The sequence below is a fragment of the Orycteropus afer genome, unplaced genomic scaffold (assembly GCF_000298275.1).
Source record: "Orycteropus afer afer isolate SDZICR_OR568_19922 unplaced genomic scaffold, OryAfe1.0 scaffold00144, whole genome shotgun sequence".
In the NCBI taxonomy this organism is placed as follows: Eukaryota; Metazoa; Chordata; class Mammalia; order Tubulidentata; family Orycteropodidae; genus Orycteropus; species Orycteropus afer.
The window spans coordinates 1,752,626-1,768,482 of NW_006921731.1; the positions used below are offsets into that span (position 1 = coordinate 1,752,626).

The 15,857-nt window shown below is 48.7% G+C and overlaps 1 protein-coding gene across 1 annotated transcript; it reads right to left on the reverse strand.

Moving 5' to 3' along the window:
- Positions 1 to 1,128: 1,128 nt before the first annotated feature.
- Positions 1,129 to 13,384, reverse strand: IL17RE (interleukin 17 receptor E). The gene is made up of 17 exons (XM_007945862.1): positions 13,361 to 13,384; positions 12,975 to 13,154; positions 12,637 to 12,652; positions 11,902 to 12,024; positions 10,822 to 10,919; positions 10,404 to 10,560; positions 10,157 to 10,296; positions 9,304 to 9,372; positions 8,352 to 8,418; positions 7,050 to 7,225; positions 6,920 to 6,967; positions 6,772 to 6,829; positions 6,460 to 6,608; positions 2,790 to 2,858; positions 2,212 to 2,263; positions 2,009 to 2,107; positions 1,129 to 1,685 (listed from the first exon to the last, which is right to left on the reverse strand). Exons 2-17 carry the CDS (start codon positions 13,095 to 13,097, stop codon positions 1,129 to 1,131), a joined length of 2,001 nt encoding a protein of 666 aa, XP_007944053.1. The 5' UTR covers positions 13,098 to 13,154; positions 13,361 to 13,384.
- Between the last annotated feature and the right edge of the window lie 2,473 nt (positions 13,385 to 15,857).

A 15,857-nucleotide genomic window follows, 5' to 3' on the forward strand; every position in this document is an offset into this window, starting at 1 on the left:
CATTCCTGGGCCAATACCGCTTCCCATGTGACCCTTAGATACAGGTCTTAAGATCCTGAAGCCCACTGGGACCCTCCTACCAAGCACTTCAGGTCTGTCACATAGCTCCTTCCCTTGCGGGATGGGGCCCTAGAGGCAAGAGCAAGAGCCAACGGAAAGTGGGCTTTCTTCACTGCCTGAACTAAGCCCAAGTGTGGTTTGAGGAGGGAGGACCCAGGACCTGAAGTAGGCAGACAGGGGTCCTATTTGTGTTGCCATGGGCTGGTAGAGTGGTAATGGACACTCCACTTTTCAGAATCTTCTGTCTTTGTTTGGAGGCATCACTGCGAGGATTTTCTTATTTTCCGAGGCATTATTTGTGAATGTGTGAGAGAAGTGGATGTGATTTGAGTGCAGACGCAGAGGATTCAGCAAATTGGTGCACAACAACTCTCAGGTAGAGTCTAGTCCCCTTGGTGCCACTGACCCTCTTCCCCACTCACGATACAAGCCACACTAGAGAAACACATTGCATTTCTTAGTTTATCACTTTTGGCTTTTATTCATCTTTGTGGCTCCTGGTCTCCACTCTTCCACCTTTGTTCTCTGGTCATCAAGATCCAAAGCCTCTTTCTCTGGGTCCAGAGTCCTCCCTCCCTCTCTGGACAGGGCCGGTCCTGGGAAAGGAGGATCCCTACCCCCCAAGGGGGCTATCTCCTGCCCACCTGTGGATATCTCCCTTCAGAATTCCTATAGCCCTGTCCCTGCCCCCAACCTCTCTAGCTTGCACTAAAACCGATGCAAACCGCTCTGTCTGGAGTTTTGGATAAGTGGGGCGATTCCCTCCCTCCATTAGGACCGGGGTTAGAGGCATTCTCAGTAGAGTGGCTCTCTCCCCAAGAGTCCGGAGAGGCTGGGTCAGTGTGTGAGAAGGAGGTGGGACACTGGTAGGGTCAATGTGTGGGACGGGCTGGGACAGTGAGTGAGGTGCTTGGCGCCAGGTTGGAAGGCAGGGAATAAGGCAAAAATTTCGGGCACTAGTCCTCAAGAGACGCCCCAAGAGTCAGGATACGAGGCTTCCTCCAGGGTTCTAGCCAGTGCCCCTACGCGCTGCGGCCACAGGCCTCTAAGCCCGTGGTGGAGCTCTGCTCAGCCTCGGTTGGCAGGTTTGGCCGCTTCGCGTTCCAGCCGGCGGCACAGCGCCAGGCGACCCCGCAGGCACCGTCGGGCCCCGAGGCCGCCCCAACTCTTGGCTCCAATCGACGGCTCTGCCTCCAGGGCCCTCAAGAGGCGAGGCAGATCGCGCAGCAGGCGGTAGCGCGGAAAGGCGCGCAGCGGCGCGGGGATGTCGCCCTTGGCGCAGAGGCGACTGAAGTAAGCGAGTAGCAGCAGTGGGCGCGGGGCGGCGCGGAGCAGAGCGCGCAGGGGCGCGGCGCAAGGGTCGGAGTCACGGACCCGGCTGGAGGCGGCGCTGCTCCACAGCAGCAGCACGGTGCCGCTCTCCCGCACCACCCGCGCCCGTGCCGCCCACAGCCACGGCAGCGGACCCACGCGCGCCACTCGCGCCCCCTCCCACAGGTCCACGATCACGTCGCGCCCGCCGCCCAGCCCCGCGCGCAGCAGTTCAGCCAGCGCTCCCGCCAGGCGTCGCTGTGCTTCTGAGTCCGTGGTGTGCAGAAGCAGCACAGGCCTCGCTCCGCTGGCACCTGCGGGTGCTGCCAACAGAGGAGTATGGGGAGGTGCTAAGGAGAGCCCAGCCTGCCGGGTCCTGGTCCCGGGGCTACTATGTGGTGCCTCCAGCCCCTCATCTGCTCTGGGGATAAGTACCAAGACAGCCCTTGTCTATACAGTGCCTTTGGGCTAATTAGATAAAAATGTGTTTCTTATTGAGGCTCAGGGCCCCAGGCTCCGCAAGTGCAATGCAGGATGGATTGCGGACCCCACTCGCTCTGGCCGGGGAAGGTTGGGGGGCAGCTAACCTAGGAGCTGAGCAGGTCTGAATTCCCAGGTTACCTCCAAGTAAACTTACTTGACAGTGGGCGGCGGTGGGTAAGGACCAGAACAATGCTCAGTAGGATGGTGAGGGCCAGCAGTACCAGGATCAAGAGCCCCAGTCGTCGATGGGGCACTGAATTAAGCAGGATGAGGCTGGCTGAGCAGGGGTCCTCAGTGCCCATCCTCCCTCTTATGGGAATTCCCCCCCACCTCAACCTCCACCTCCCCAAAACTCACCTTCTGGGCACAAGAAGTGTTTCCAGGCAAACTGGACATCTGACCGCCACACCTAAGAGCACAGAGCCCCCCACCTCTGTGAGCCAAAGTGTCTCCTTCCAGAGTGAGTTGAATGAGGGGAAGGAGCAGAGAAAGGGAGTCCCCATGGGATAGCTAACTCCTCCAAATGCAGGGTTTGTTCAAGGCCTGGCAAAGAACAGGTCAGGGGTTCAAGTGTCACAAGGCCCAAACTCATAAAATAACACTGGAAGTTGGCCAGGGTGACAGCGAGGCCCTGGAAAGCACAGGCCCTGACTGAAGCAATCAGACATTACACTACTGAGCTGCATGAAGCTCCTTGTCACTGTGCCAGAACAGGGCACCAAGTTTTCTAATTTTTCAAGAGAAGCCAGAAATTCAGTTTGTGTGTGTATTTTAATATAACATCTCCCATTATCTAAATGGTGGCAACTAATTCCAGTTTTAGACACTGTGCTGGTCAAACCAAACATTTCTGCAGACTGGATTCATCCTGTGTGCCACCTGTGGAGGAGAATGTGCTAGGGGAGCATGGGTAGAATGAGGGCAGGATTCCTTACCAGGACACAGCCCCCTGGCCTCAGGAAGGGAATGATGAGGTCTACTGTCACTGGGCTTGAGCCCTGGGTCTGTAAGAACAAAGAGCAGAATGACCATTTCCACAGAGGCAAATCCAGCTCTACCCAGCCTTTGAATCTTTGCCTCTGCTGTTCTTCCTGTCTCCTCAAAACTTCCAAATCCTAACCAGGCTTAAGCTGAAGTGCCACTTTGGACAAGAAGCCTTCCCTGGCTACATCAGGTCCCGCTAATCTCTGCCAGACCTGAATTCCTGCTACACACATTCTTTATCAGTCAGGCCATCAGGAGTCATCAACAAACATTCTCTGAGTGCTGATTCTTTGCCAAGTCCTGGGGACAGATGGCTGGTGCACAAATTGGTCCTGTTCTCCAGCAGCTCACATACCAGGGAGGCCAATTATATTGCTGCCTTGTTCACTGTTCTGCACAATTGACGGGGTTTCTTGTGCACTGGAAATGGTGGGTTCAAATTGTGGAGTCAGGAGACCTAGGTTCAGGCTTAACTATAGCTTTTGTGGTTCTAGGGTGTTAAATTTTTGCAAGGATATGGGTTATTTCCTGAGCCTCAGTTTCTTCTCTTGTGTAACCAAAACCCACTGTTCCAACTCCTAGCAATTCTATAGGACAAAGTAGAACTGCCCCATAGGATTTCCAAGCCTGTAAATCTTTATGGAAGTAGACTGCCTCGTCTTTTTCCCATGGAACGGCTGGTGGGTTCAAATTGCAGACCTTTTGGTTACCAACTGAGCAATTTAACCACTGTGCCACCAAGGCTCCTTCACTTGTTTATAGGTGATAAAAATCCTTAGTTTACTGAATTATTGAGAGCATCAAATGGCAATATGCATGTAAAAGTCTTTAATAATAAACAAAGCCAAAAAACAGTTGCTTGGAGTAGATCCCAACTCATGGTGACCCCATGTGTGTCAGAGTAGAGCTGTGCTCCACAGGGTCTTCAATACCTGATTTTTCAGAAGTAGATCACCAGGACTTTCTTCTGAGGTGCCTCTGGGTAGACTCAAACTTCCAACTTTTCAGTTACCAGCCAAGTGTGTTAACTTTTTGTACCACCCAGGGACTCCAAATAATAACAGTGCACTGCATATTCCTTTATTACAACAATGTAACACACTGCCATTGAGTCTGATCTGACTCATAGCAACCCATCCTTGGGTTTCCGAGGCGATATCACTATGGAAGTAGATTGCCCAACCTTTCTTCTGTTGGGTTTGAACTGCCAGCCTTCAGGTTAGCAGTCAAATGCCTTAGGCACTATGCCACCAGAGCTCCCATTCCTTTATTGGTAGTAGCTATTATTAGGCTGTGAACTCCTTAAAAGCAAAAGAGATTGTCATAGACTTTTCTTGTGTCTCCCAGGGCCTAATACAGGGTGGACACAGAGTAACCAAATCAAACTCATTGATTTGGTTGGTTCTGATTCAAAGCAATCCCCACTGGGTTTCCAAGGCTGTAAATCTTTACAGAAGCAGACGCCCCATCTTCTTTCCATGAAGCAGCTGGTGGGTTTGAACTGCTGACCTTCTGGTTAGCAGCCAAATGCCTTAGCCACTACACCACCAGAGCTCGCTGGGCACACAGTTGTTGTTGTTGTTTGCCATCGAGTCAGCCCCGACTCATAGCGACCCCTCCTTGGGTTTCCGAGGCAGATCACTACGGAAGTAGGATTGCCCAACCTTCCTTCCGAGGAGTGGCTGGTGGGTTTGAACCGCCAGCCTTCTGGTGAGCAGTCAAGTGCCTTAGGCACTATGCTACCAGGCACACAGTAGGCACTCTAAATGCTTGTTGAATTGAACAGAGTTGATTGCCATCTGTCCATGGGCAGGATGTGGCTCTTTCCTGTGTTCTGGGTGCTGGTTAGGGAATTGTCCAGTCTCCCTCCTTCAGGGACACCTGCCGTCCTCTATCTCTTACTCATGTCTCAGACCCTATTCTCCAGCCAGCTTGTTGGTAGTGCTGATACAGTGGCTCTCAACTCATGATTGAACTCAGTAAAGGTGGACTTTTCCCAGATCACACAAACAAATAAGTTAATGAATTTCATTCTCAATTTTAGGTTATCCCACATGACTGTCTTAAATCTTAGCATGACTTGGTCTTAAATCTTAAGCATTTGCTACAACCTGTCGGCTTGGGAAGGAGCCCTGGTGGCACAGTAGGTAAGCACTCAGCTACTAACTAAAAGGTTGGTGGTTTGAACTTACCAGCCACTCTCTGGGAGAGATATGTGGCAGTCTGCTTCTGTAAAGACTTAAAGCCTTGGAAACCCTATGGGGCAGTTATACTCTGTCCTGTAGGGTTGCTATGAGTCAGAATTAACTCACTGGCAATGGTAATGGGGTGGGTCTGTTTAGGAGCCCTGACAGAATGCAAAACAAGCTGCAATTGAGCATTTAAGAAAGAGCTAGTCAGAGCAAAGAAGAATGAAAAAAACCAAAAACTCATGGAAACTTAGTCCTAGCGACTGGTACACCATCCGATCTGCAGCCTATATGACTATGAGACCAGAAGAACTAGATGGTGCCTGGGTACTACTGTCAACCACTTGGAAGGGGATCTCTGTAGGAGATCCTGGATAGAGAGGGAGAACAATGTGGTACAAAACTCAAAATCATTTGGAGAAAAAAAAAAGGGGGTGGGATGAGGTTTGCTGGTCCGATAGAGCCTGGTGGAACCACTGAGACTATGGCCCCTAGCTGCCCTTCAGGTCTGGAATTGAACCCATCCATGCCTGTGGCTTCCAGCCAAACAACAGACAGGCATATGAGTTGAACATTTACCTGAGGTAGATACACTCCTTGGAGAGAACAATCATGGGGGAAAGAAGGGCTGCTTATGCACAGGGAGACAGTTCAGGGGGCAGGAGTGCATGGAGGGATGGACACTGGGAAGAGGTAACTATCGGGAGGAAGTAGGAGGGGAGCTGTTGCATTGTGGTAAACTGTGGTCAATGTCATGAGACAAAGTGTATACGAACTGCTGTATGGAAAGTGAATTTACTCTGTAAATTTTCACCCAAATCACAATTAAAAAAAAAAAAAAAAAAGAGCTAGTCATGCTTAGTTAGCTTGGTGCTATGGTTTTTTGTGTGTCTCTGATTATAGTTTTTACATCAGACACACACAAGAGACTCTATTAGTGAAAATGTTCTTGGTCCACATAATAGAATTAAGTCTGTCAGTAGTTTACACTATTCTGCAAAGAGCACACTGGCTTCTAGGGGCTCTGCCTCTGGAGAGAGTCTGAGAGCTTCTACACAGGTGCCTTGTAAAGTAGGAGAGCAGCGGTAGAGGACAGCTGGGTTTAAGTACTGCGTCAGTATAAAATGGGGCAACAGTTTGGATAGGCCAGAGAACAGCTGAATATGGGAAGGCCAGTCCCTTCCCTCTGGTTAACATGTAAGTTCAGAAACTGAAGTTTAAAAAGTGCTCCCCTGAAAATCCCTCTGACAGAAAAGCCAGTTGAACAAAGGCTGATCAAGTAAATAAATTAACTAGGTGATAAAAGTCAGGGGTTTGCCTGCCTCCACCCACCCAGGGTCTGTCTCAATGAGGTGACAAGGAGATTGGGGATTGTGCTCTGAACAGCAAGGCCTGGTGGAGGGGGAGGTGGCAAGCCCTGGTTAGGCCATACCTGGCTGACGTTGTACACAGGGAGCACAAAGCTGTCCTGCCCTGAGCCTGGGTGGCTCCAGGCAGCACTGAAGGTGGCATGCGTCCTTGAGGAGAAGTGAAGTATCAGCTGCTGGGCCTGGGTATCCATGCTCACGTTCCAGGATGGGGCTGCCCAGGGGAGTGGGAGAGGGCATCACATGAGATATCCTGTTCATGGGAGTTCATAGGAGCTGGGCTGCAGGTGATGGGAAGTCAGGGTAAAGCTAGGGTTTGGCTTGGTCACAGTTGGGTGAGAACAAAATGGTGAGAGGGGGGTCCCAGCTGAGCTCACTCATTGGCTCACCAGTCCTGTGGGGGCATTCGATGTGGCTACTGTTGGCAATAGAGAACTGAGAAATACAAGAGTGGAGAGTCAGCGTGGGATGGATTGTGGGCATCACCCTCTACTCCTACCCATTCCTCCTCTCCCATGGTTGTACCTTGAAGCAGAGCTGCGGGTGCAGGTCCACCTTCTCCAAAACATACCACTATAGTGGAAGAGAGGAGTTAGTTAGGAGAGGTCCCTGGGCCCCAGTCCTGCCTGCCTGATCCTGGGAGGCCTGTGCTTACCCCTTCTGATTCTTGAGCCGTGGCATTGGAGAGGTCTTCACAGAGGGCATGCAAGCCCTGTCTCTGGCAGAGGGAGGCCTCCAACTTAAGTGGGCAGCGGAGTGTCAAGGCCATGACCATCTGATTGTGCTGGCTGTAGTCAGTAAAATGCACTGACTTCCAGAAGTCCGCGCCATCTAGGCAGGGGCAGGTCAGAGGGTGAAGCCTGGGGAGGCCTCAGCACTGCCTCAGCCCAGGGCATCAGACGACATTTGTGAAAGTGCCCAGCATGGTGCCTGGCCAAGCTGCGTACTCAACAAATGGACATCCCTTTTCCAGTCCCCTTGTATTATTTTTTCTATCCAGTTATCTCTTCTCCTGGGAGTTCTGATAGCATAGTGCCTAAGGCACTTGACTGCTAACCAGAAGGCTGGTGGTTCAAACCCCCAGCCACCCCTTGGAAGGAAGGTTGGGCAATCTACTTCCGTAGTGATACCGCCTCAGAAACCCAAGGAGGGGTCGCTATGAGTCGGGGCCGACTCAACGGCACATAACAACAACAACAACAACCTCTTCTCCTTTCTAGGCTTCCATTTTGACTGCTCCCCAAACTCAAACTCTTCACATCTCTGTCCTCCCAGAACCAGGAATGCTTTTCCCTCCCTTATCTCCTTTCTAAAGCCTGAGCCCCAGTTCAGGTGCCACCTTTCCTACAAGACCTTCTCTGCCCACTACAGCTTCCATAGGTCTTGTCCCTTTCCTAAGTTCTTGCCCTATAGCCTAACTCTCAATTATAACCCTGTACTGCAAGCTATTTTGTGTTATTCCTTGGCTGTATTTGAGTGTCCTGTCTCTCCCATTTTAAGACACCAAGGTACCTATAGTACTTTAGAGATTACCAAGCTTTATTTAATTTAAGCCTCACAAACAATTTGAAAGTAAAGCAGGGCAAGGATCATTACGCCTGTTTTACAGATGAGGAAACTGAGGCTCAAGGAAGATCAAGTGGCAGAGCTGGGATGTGAACCCAGGTCTTCTAGCCCATCCTCTTAGGATACCACCTACTGTATCATGTTTTCTCAGTCTGTCACAGGGCCTAATACAGTGTTCAATACTCTGATTTATTAGCAGGCTGACTGGTAGACATGGTAACTAGGCCACTGCCTTACCCCTGTTGGCTCTGGGGAAAGTATGTGCAAGCCTTCTGTGGACATTCTCCAACACCATTGTGAAGGGCACGTGTGTATGTGCACATGTGCATGTGTGTGTGAGAGAGAGACAGAAACATGTACATGCATAAAATTGCATAGAAGCAGCACTCACAGGCTTCAGGCCAGCTCTGAAAGGGGCATTTTTTGTGCCTTACAGTGTCCTCTTGCAAGTAGAATGCCTAGTGGAGGGGTTGACAAGGAACAGGCAGGGTCAGTGGCTTTACCTATATCACTCAGACCTAAAGCTAATTCTAGCTTTACCTGACTCTGGTGCAAACTGCCCGAGCTGGCAGGGAACTGAGTTGGGAGCAATATGGAGTGTGGGGAAGGGTGATTTGTACCTGATCTGAGGAAGGAAGAAACTCCAGAGAAGAGGAGACAAAACAGCAAGTGAGGGGCTGACTCATCTTCTGGAGAGGAGAACCCATGCCCAGAACGAGGGGACTCTAGAAATCCACATTCTTTGGATTTCCCTTTGGGCATCCCTGGCCACCACTCTTAGCCATCCCCAAGGTACCGGGTACCCTGTGTTGGTCCTTAGCCTGGACTGACCAAATCCCCAAATATCCACCCTGTTCCAGGTCTCTGCCTACACTCTTTTTTTCCTCTCCTCCCAGGTAACAAGACTCCCTGCACCTTTCTGTCTAATCCAAGGAAGTCTTAATGCTAGGCACCTTAACTGTGTAAGAAGAGGAGGGTTGTCATGGAGAGGTGGTAGGGAAAAGATTTTCAGAACATATGGAGCCCTGCAGTGGCCACACATCCCTGCTTCGACTCCCCAGAGCACACAGTGAAGGCAGCTGTCTATTCTGGACAAGGGAAAACCTGCATGTGGGTGGGACTGAGGTTGACATCACCCCAAGAATATCCTGTGTTCAGCATGACCCTTCCATCTCAGAGCCAGTGTGTGGCATACAGCCAAGTTGGTACCAGTCTTCCCAAGCATCTTGGTAACCCCTGGTCCTTTTTAAGCATGACCTACAGAAGACATGCTTACCCAACTGCAATATCTGATGGGCCTCACAGGGGAGCCAACAACAACCCATACCCTTTCCTTTGCTCACCTCTATGCACAGACAGGGCAGAAGGAATTCATAATGCAGGTCTACAGTGTGGCCCCCAGACACAATTACCTGTTGACAAAGCAGCAAAGGGAGAGAAGAAGAGATGCCTAAGAAAGAGCACAGACAACTAAAAAAGGACAGTGGCAGAGGAAGCTGAGTCCTTGGCCAACACACCCTACTGTTCCTGATATGAGACCTATTTCTGCCACTGAGAAATTCTACTCAGGGGACCTATGCTTTGTAGTCTGACCATTTTCTCTAGGAGTCTCAATAGAAGAAGGAGACAGAGAAAGAGATAGATATTTATGGAGCACTTTCTGTGTGCCAGGCAGGTTGCTAGGTGCTAGAACCAACAACTCAATTAAGTAAATTCCAGCACTGGAGTGATTTTGTAAGCTATCATCACCCTTTTATAAATGAAGAGAGCTGAGGGCCCCAGGGGTATATCATCAGTTCCTGCAAATGTACCAACTATGTACAGGAGCATCTGTGAAAACCAGAGGTTGGTGTTGGATGTCAGAGCTTGGGCTGAGAAAATGGGGGATATCTCAAGGGGTAGGAACAAAGGTTAAAAGGGAGGGAGATGGAAGGGTATCAAGACAGCTGTGAGTACTTTGTCATTTTCCCAGCCTCATGGAGGAATTGAAAAGCCTTCTTAATGCTTTCTGAATCATACTGATTGTTCCTCTCATTGGAAGCAAATACAATATTCATTTCTCTGCTAGTCATTCATGGTGAGGTCTTGGGCAACTACCTTCCCTGGGCCTTGGTTTCTTCATCTGTACAATAAGCAGGCCCCTTGTACTCCAGCATTGTGTGATCTAGCTTTTTGCAGGAGGATGACACTCCATACCTGGGTATCCAAGGGACTGCTCAGCTCTTCGCACTCCAATGCCCATTGGTGACAAAGACGCACACTGACCTCAGGGCCTGGTGGAATGGTCACCCGAACAATCCGTGCCTCAGGCAGCAAATCAAAGGAGAACTTGGGCCCTGGGGAGAAGGAGGACCTCATGGCCTTGTCTCTTGGCCTTAGGATCTGAGTTAGTACAGGCACCACGACTTGGTAGAACCCATCTCTTGCCACATCCCATTCCTACTTCCATATCTCTGTGAGCCCAGCCTGGGGAGACCTTCCTTTGCTTCTGGATCTGAAGGCTGGGTCCTTTTAGAGCGCAGCCCCTTGTGGGGGATATCTGGGGAGGGGATGGAGATGTAATCCTTCTCAGATAGGCAACAGCTACTCAAAAGCTTCCTCTGTAAGCAGAGAAAAAGTTTATCCTTAGTCAAGGCGTCAGGAAACTTGGCATCTATTCCTGCCTGCGGACCTGGGGCACCACAGGCAAGTTATTCAACATCTTTTGACCTCAGTTTCCTTAACTGTGTAATGGACAGAAGAAGGAAGTAGTTCCTTTCCACATTTCTCATCTCTCTCTCATGGCTGAAGAGTAAAATAAGAGGCCAGAAGGGAAAGGGCTGTAGGGCACAGGGCTGGGCTGGAACTAGCAGGGAGAGTACCTGAGCAGATGTTGGCATCTTGTGCCTCCTATAGAACTTGAGCCTGTAAGACTTTTTGAATTTCCACACTAGGAAATGGAACCAGCTCTGCTGAAGGCCTGTGTAAGGGAGGAAGACACACTTATTACCCATCCCCCCTTACCCCCTCCCCTACCTGGAGATGTACCCTAGTGTTAGATAGTAAATCATTTTAGGTCAAGGAGGAAAATGATGCCAAAGATTAAGCTTATTTAATCTCAAAAGTTGCAATATAATAAAAAGAGGATTAATTTCTTAAGTAGAGAAAAAGTAATACATAGCATTATTTATAATGGTGAAAAATTAGAAATTTCTAATTCTTTTTTTTTTTTAATTTTATTTTGATTTGGGTGAAGATTTACGGAGTAAATTCACTTTTCATACAGCAGTTCACATAATATACTTTGTCTCATGTCATTGACCAAAATTTACAATGCAACAGCTCCCCTCCCACTTCCTCCCCATAGTTACCTCTTCCCAGTGTCCATCCCTCCATACTCTCCTGCCCCCTGAGCTGTCTCCCTGTGCATAAGCAGCCCTTCCTTCTGAAACTTCGAATTCTTAAGCGGTGTATAAACAAAACAGTTCTCAAGTGAACTCTGACTCATGGCAACCCTATGTGTGTCAGAGCAGACCTGTGCTCTGTATGGTTTTCAATGGCTGATTTTTTCAGAAGTAGATCACCAAGCCTTTCTTTCAAAGTACCTCAAACCTTCAACCTTTGGGTTAGCGGGTGAGTGCATTAACCATTTGCACCATCCAGGGACAAGCTGTGTATAGACATTTAGTATGTACCTGGCACTGAGCAAGGCAATGAAAATATAGAGTTGAACATGAAAGAGGGTCCTACTTTACAAATAGAATGTAATAGTAGCAATATTCATAGAACTGAAAATTTTTCATTCCAAGAATTGGTACCAGGTATTTTCAAGAAAACACCTTCACAAAATGAGACAACTGAACTTACGAATATCAGAGTTGTTGCATGTTTTTTAAATCAAATAGGATGATCTAGGTTCATGATGAGGTTGACAAGAGGAGGACAAGGGCTATTTCTCATACCTGAAGGATCTGACATCAGCCGCAGGCACAACCAGCAGGGACAGTGCTGGACCTGAGCACAGCAGGGCTTTGTGGAGAGGAGGAAGGCCAACTGAGTATGGCAAAGAGTATGGGCAGAGCTTCCTGTAAAAGATGAAAAGGAAATCCAACTATATGGCCCAACGAGGTCTCACCTGCCTAAGACAAGCTGAATTTGATACTCAGCTCTACCAAACCTGGAAGTAGGACCTTGGACAAATTACAGCAGTTCTGGAAGCCTCGGCTTCCTCATTCATAAAGTGGGGCTGTTGTAAACATCAAGTAAGATAATGTGTGGGAACATAGTTTGTAAAGGAAAGCACCATAATATACAAAGGATTATCGTCTCTTTGTATTAGTGATAGGAAAAAGGGACCAGTGAAGGGGAGAGCCAGCATTTATGGGGTGCTTGGAGATTTATCCTCCCCACAACTCAAAAGTAACACTTCTTCATCAGGCAATCATTTCTACCATGCTGCTATACTCCTCAGAATGAAGGCTCTGAGGGGTCGAATAAACTGCTTGAGAACACACATGGAGTTTGTGATAGGACAGCAGTGTAAATCCAGGCTTGTTCTGATTCCAAATCCTATACTTTTTCCTTAAAACCATGCTACTTCCTAGGCCAGGAACCAAAAATTAGAATGGAGGGTTTGCTGGGGATCTGGAACAGAAGCAGGTGTGGGGAGGAGGAGTAGGACAGGGAATGAAACTCACCAGAGAAGCTGTCATTCTGAAGGTACAGGACCCAGTAGAGAAAAGAAAGGGGAGAGGTATTATTAGAAGGGATTCCTATAAGGAGCATTCTCCCTGGGGTCTTTGCTTCAAATCACTTAATTCTGAGAATCCTGGCTCTTTTCTTCCCAGCTCCACACATCTCAGGCCCTTAGCAAACCAGGACCTTGGCTACTCCTTGGATACTGTGTAGAGGACCGCAGAGGCTGATCACGAGAGCGCTGAGGCGGGGGAAGTAGGAAAGGGTAGGCAGGCAGTAGAGTGGGGAGCATGACCAGCCAGTGCCAGATAGGTGTCCCCACCTGGTAGAGGCACCTTACCATGTGGGAGGCCAGCAGACAACGGGTGCTCCAGTAGGGCAGGTATGGGCAGCCAGTCCTGGCAGTGGAGGCAGAGAGGCCAAAGAGCAGCAGGAGCAGGGCTTCCAATCTGGGGCTCCCCATGGGCTTTTGTGGGATCAGGGCACCCAGAACATGACTGCACGGCCTGAAGGGGGGTGGCAGGGCCTTGCCGTGCTGCAGCAATGAAGTGAGCAGTGAGCAGTGCCAGCGGGAGCACAGCCTCCGCCTGCCCCAGCCCCACCCTGCCCCAGAGTTCCTCCTTGATTCTAACCAGCGAGGCAGGCTACATTCCTTCTCCTCCCAGTGAGGGTCTGAAGGATCTTTGCCCCCAGAAAAATTCTACTGCCCTCTCCAGAAAGGTAAAGGTTTCTGCTGTGGCAGAGAAGTATCAGGAAAAGACGCCAACACCAGAGTGGAGGGGGGGGGGTGGAGGTGTGGCAGGCTGCACCCATTTCTTAACCCCTCCTACTCCTGAAACTCCCTGCAGATCCGACCTGCCCATTAACACTCTTGGACCTGAGTATCCCATGGACTTGTGCACTACTGTGCACCGAGTACTGGGGATACAGAGGTGACTGAGGCATCATTTAGAGTTGGGCAGAAAAAACAAAAACAAGCTCTATAGAACACATTTAAACCTCACATGCCTCTATACCTGGACTCCCCATAAGACTGACTCTAAGGACTACAGCCCCACTTTCTCTCTACCCTCCAGCTAGTTCCAGCTATTCTGAGCAAAGGGCTCCAGGCCAAAGGAGCCTCCAGTTGCTAGGACTCACTCATCAATACCGCCTGCTCAGGAAGTCCCAGACTCAACCAAGCCAGGAGCAGGGGGAGTAGGCCCCATGCACTGACCTGATTTCCTGTGGTTTCCGGTGCTGGAGAAAGGCTGACAAGGCTCCAACCTTTGTGGGGACCCTCCCCATCATCCTACAGCTTCCTCCTGCATGTGGAGCATTTGAGCTGCTTCAGCCCTCACTTTGGTGACACACACAGTGGAAAGAAAGAGATTGTTATTGCCCTTCTACCCACCAGCCACTCCTCGGAAGGAAGGTTGGGCAATCCTACTTCCGTAGTGATACTGCCTCGGAAACCCAAGGAGGGGTCGCTATGAGTCGGGCCGACTCAACGGCACATAACAACAACAACAACAACCGCTCAACATGGACTACTTTTACTAACCTGACCTCAGCTTTCTTTAGGCCAATTCCAGTTCCCAAGGCTTAAGAGTCTTATCCTACATATTATCTTAAAAATACCATCTAGCTTTGAGTTCTTTAAAGGATTTAAAAAAAAAAAAAAAAACACCTCACTGCCATCGAGTCCATTCCAACTCATAAGGACCCTCATTGGGTTTCCGAGGCTGTAAATCTTTATGGAAGCAGACTGCCTCATCTTTCTTCCATGGAGCAGCTGGTAGGTTTGAACCACTGACCTTTTGGTTTTTCTTGCTAGTTTACTTATTATGGCGCCTGTTTCAAAAAGGATTTAAGGTAAAAAGCACTACTTTGGGAAAGGGGAGTGGATGCGATCAGTATTTGCTGAACTCCTACTTTAAATTCCTGGCTTTGCCAAATAAATGACTTTATTTCATTTAATTGGTACTACAACTCTTGAGGCCAGTCTTATTAACCCATTTTGTTGTTAATTGCTGTCAAATTTCAAACCATAGTGATGCCATGAAAAACAGAAACACTGTTTGGTCCTGGGCCATCCTCACAATCATTGCTGTTTGAGCCCATTGTTGCAGTCACTGTGTTACTTCATCTCATTGAGGGTCTTTTTCGCTGACCCTCTACTTTACCAAGCATGATGTCCTTCTCCAGGGACTAGTCCCTCCTGATAACATGTCCAAAATATGTGAGACAGTCTCACCATCCTCAATTTCAAGGAACATTCTGTCTGTGCTTCGTCCAAGACAGATTTGTTCATTCTTCTTGCAGTTCTGGTACATTCAATATTCTTCACCAACATCACAATTCAAATGCATCAATTCTTCTTCAGTCTTATTTATTCATTGTCCAGCTTTTGCATGTACATGAGGTGATTGAAAATATCATGGCTTGGGTCAGGTGTACCTTAGTCCTCAAAGTGACAACTTTGCTTTTAATGCTTTCAAGAGGTCTTATGCAGATTTGCCCAGCACAATATACACTGTTTGATTTCTTGACTGCTGTTTCCATGGATATGGATTGTGGATCCAAGTAAAATGAAATCTTTAACACTTCAGTTTTTTCTCTATGTATCATAATGTTGCTTATTGGTCCAGTTGTGAGGATTTTTGTTTTCTTTATGTTGCGGTGTAATCCATACTGATGGCTTTTGTCTTTGATCTTCATCAGTAAATGCTTCAAGTCCTCTTTGCTTCCAGCAAGCAACGTTGTGTCATCTGCATATGGCAGGTTTTAGTCTGCTCCAATCCTGACGCTACCATTCTTCTTCATATAGTACAGCTTGTCAGATTATTTGCTCATTTTAGAGAGTAGGAAACAGACACTCAGGGAGTTTAAGTATTTTGTACAAATATGGCTAAGAAGAGGGGGCTGGGACCCATTACCATGTCTTTCTGGCTTTTTCTGCTAGAACACACTGCTTGGGGAGATTTGGGGAAAGTCAGAGGGTTTCTGGATCCTATAGTCCAGAGATGGGACTAGCTTTAATAGTGTGATGTAGTTGGCAGGGTTAACAATGTGAAGAAATAAATCATAAGGGATAGAAAAAACAAAGGAAATTAGGTATTATAATGGTGAGTAAGGTGTTCTGGTAGCATAGTGCCTAAGGCACTTCACTGCTAACCAGAAGGTTGGCAGTTCAAACCCACCAGTCACCCCTCGGAAGGAAGGTTGGGCAATCTACTTCCGT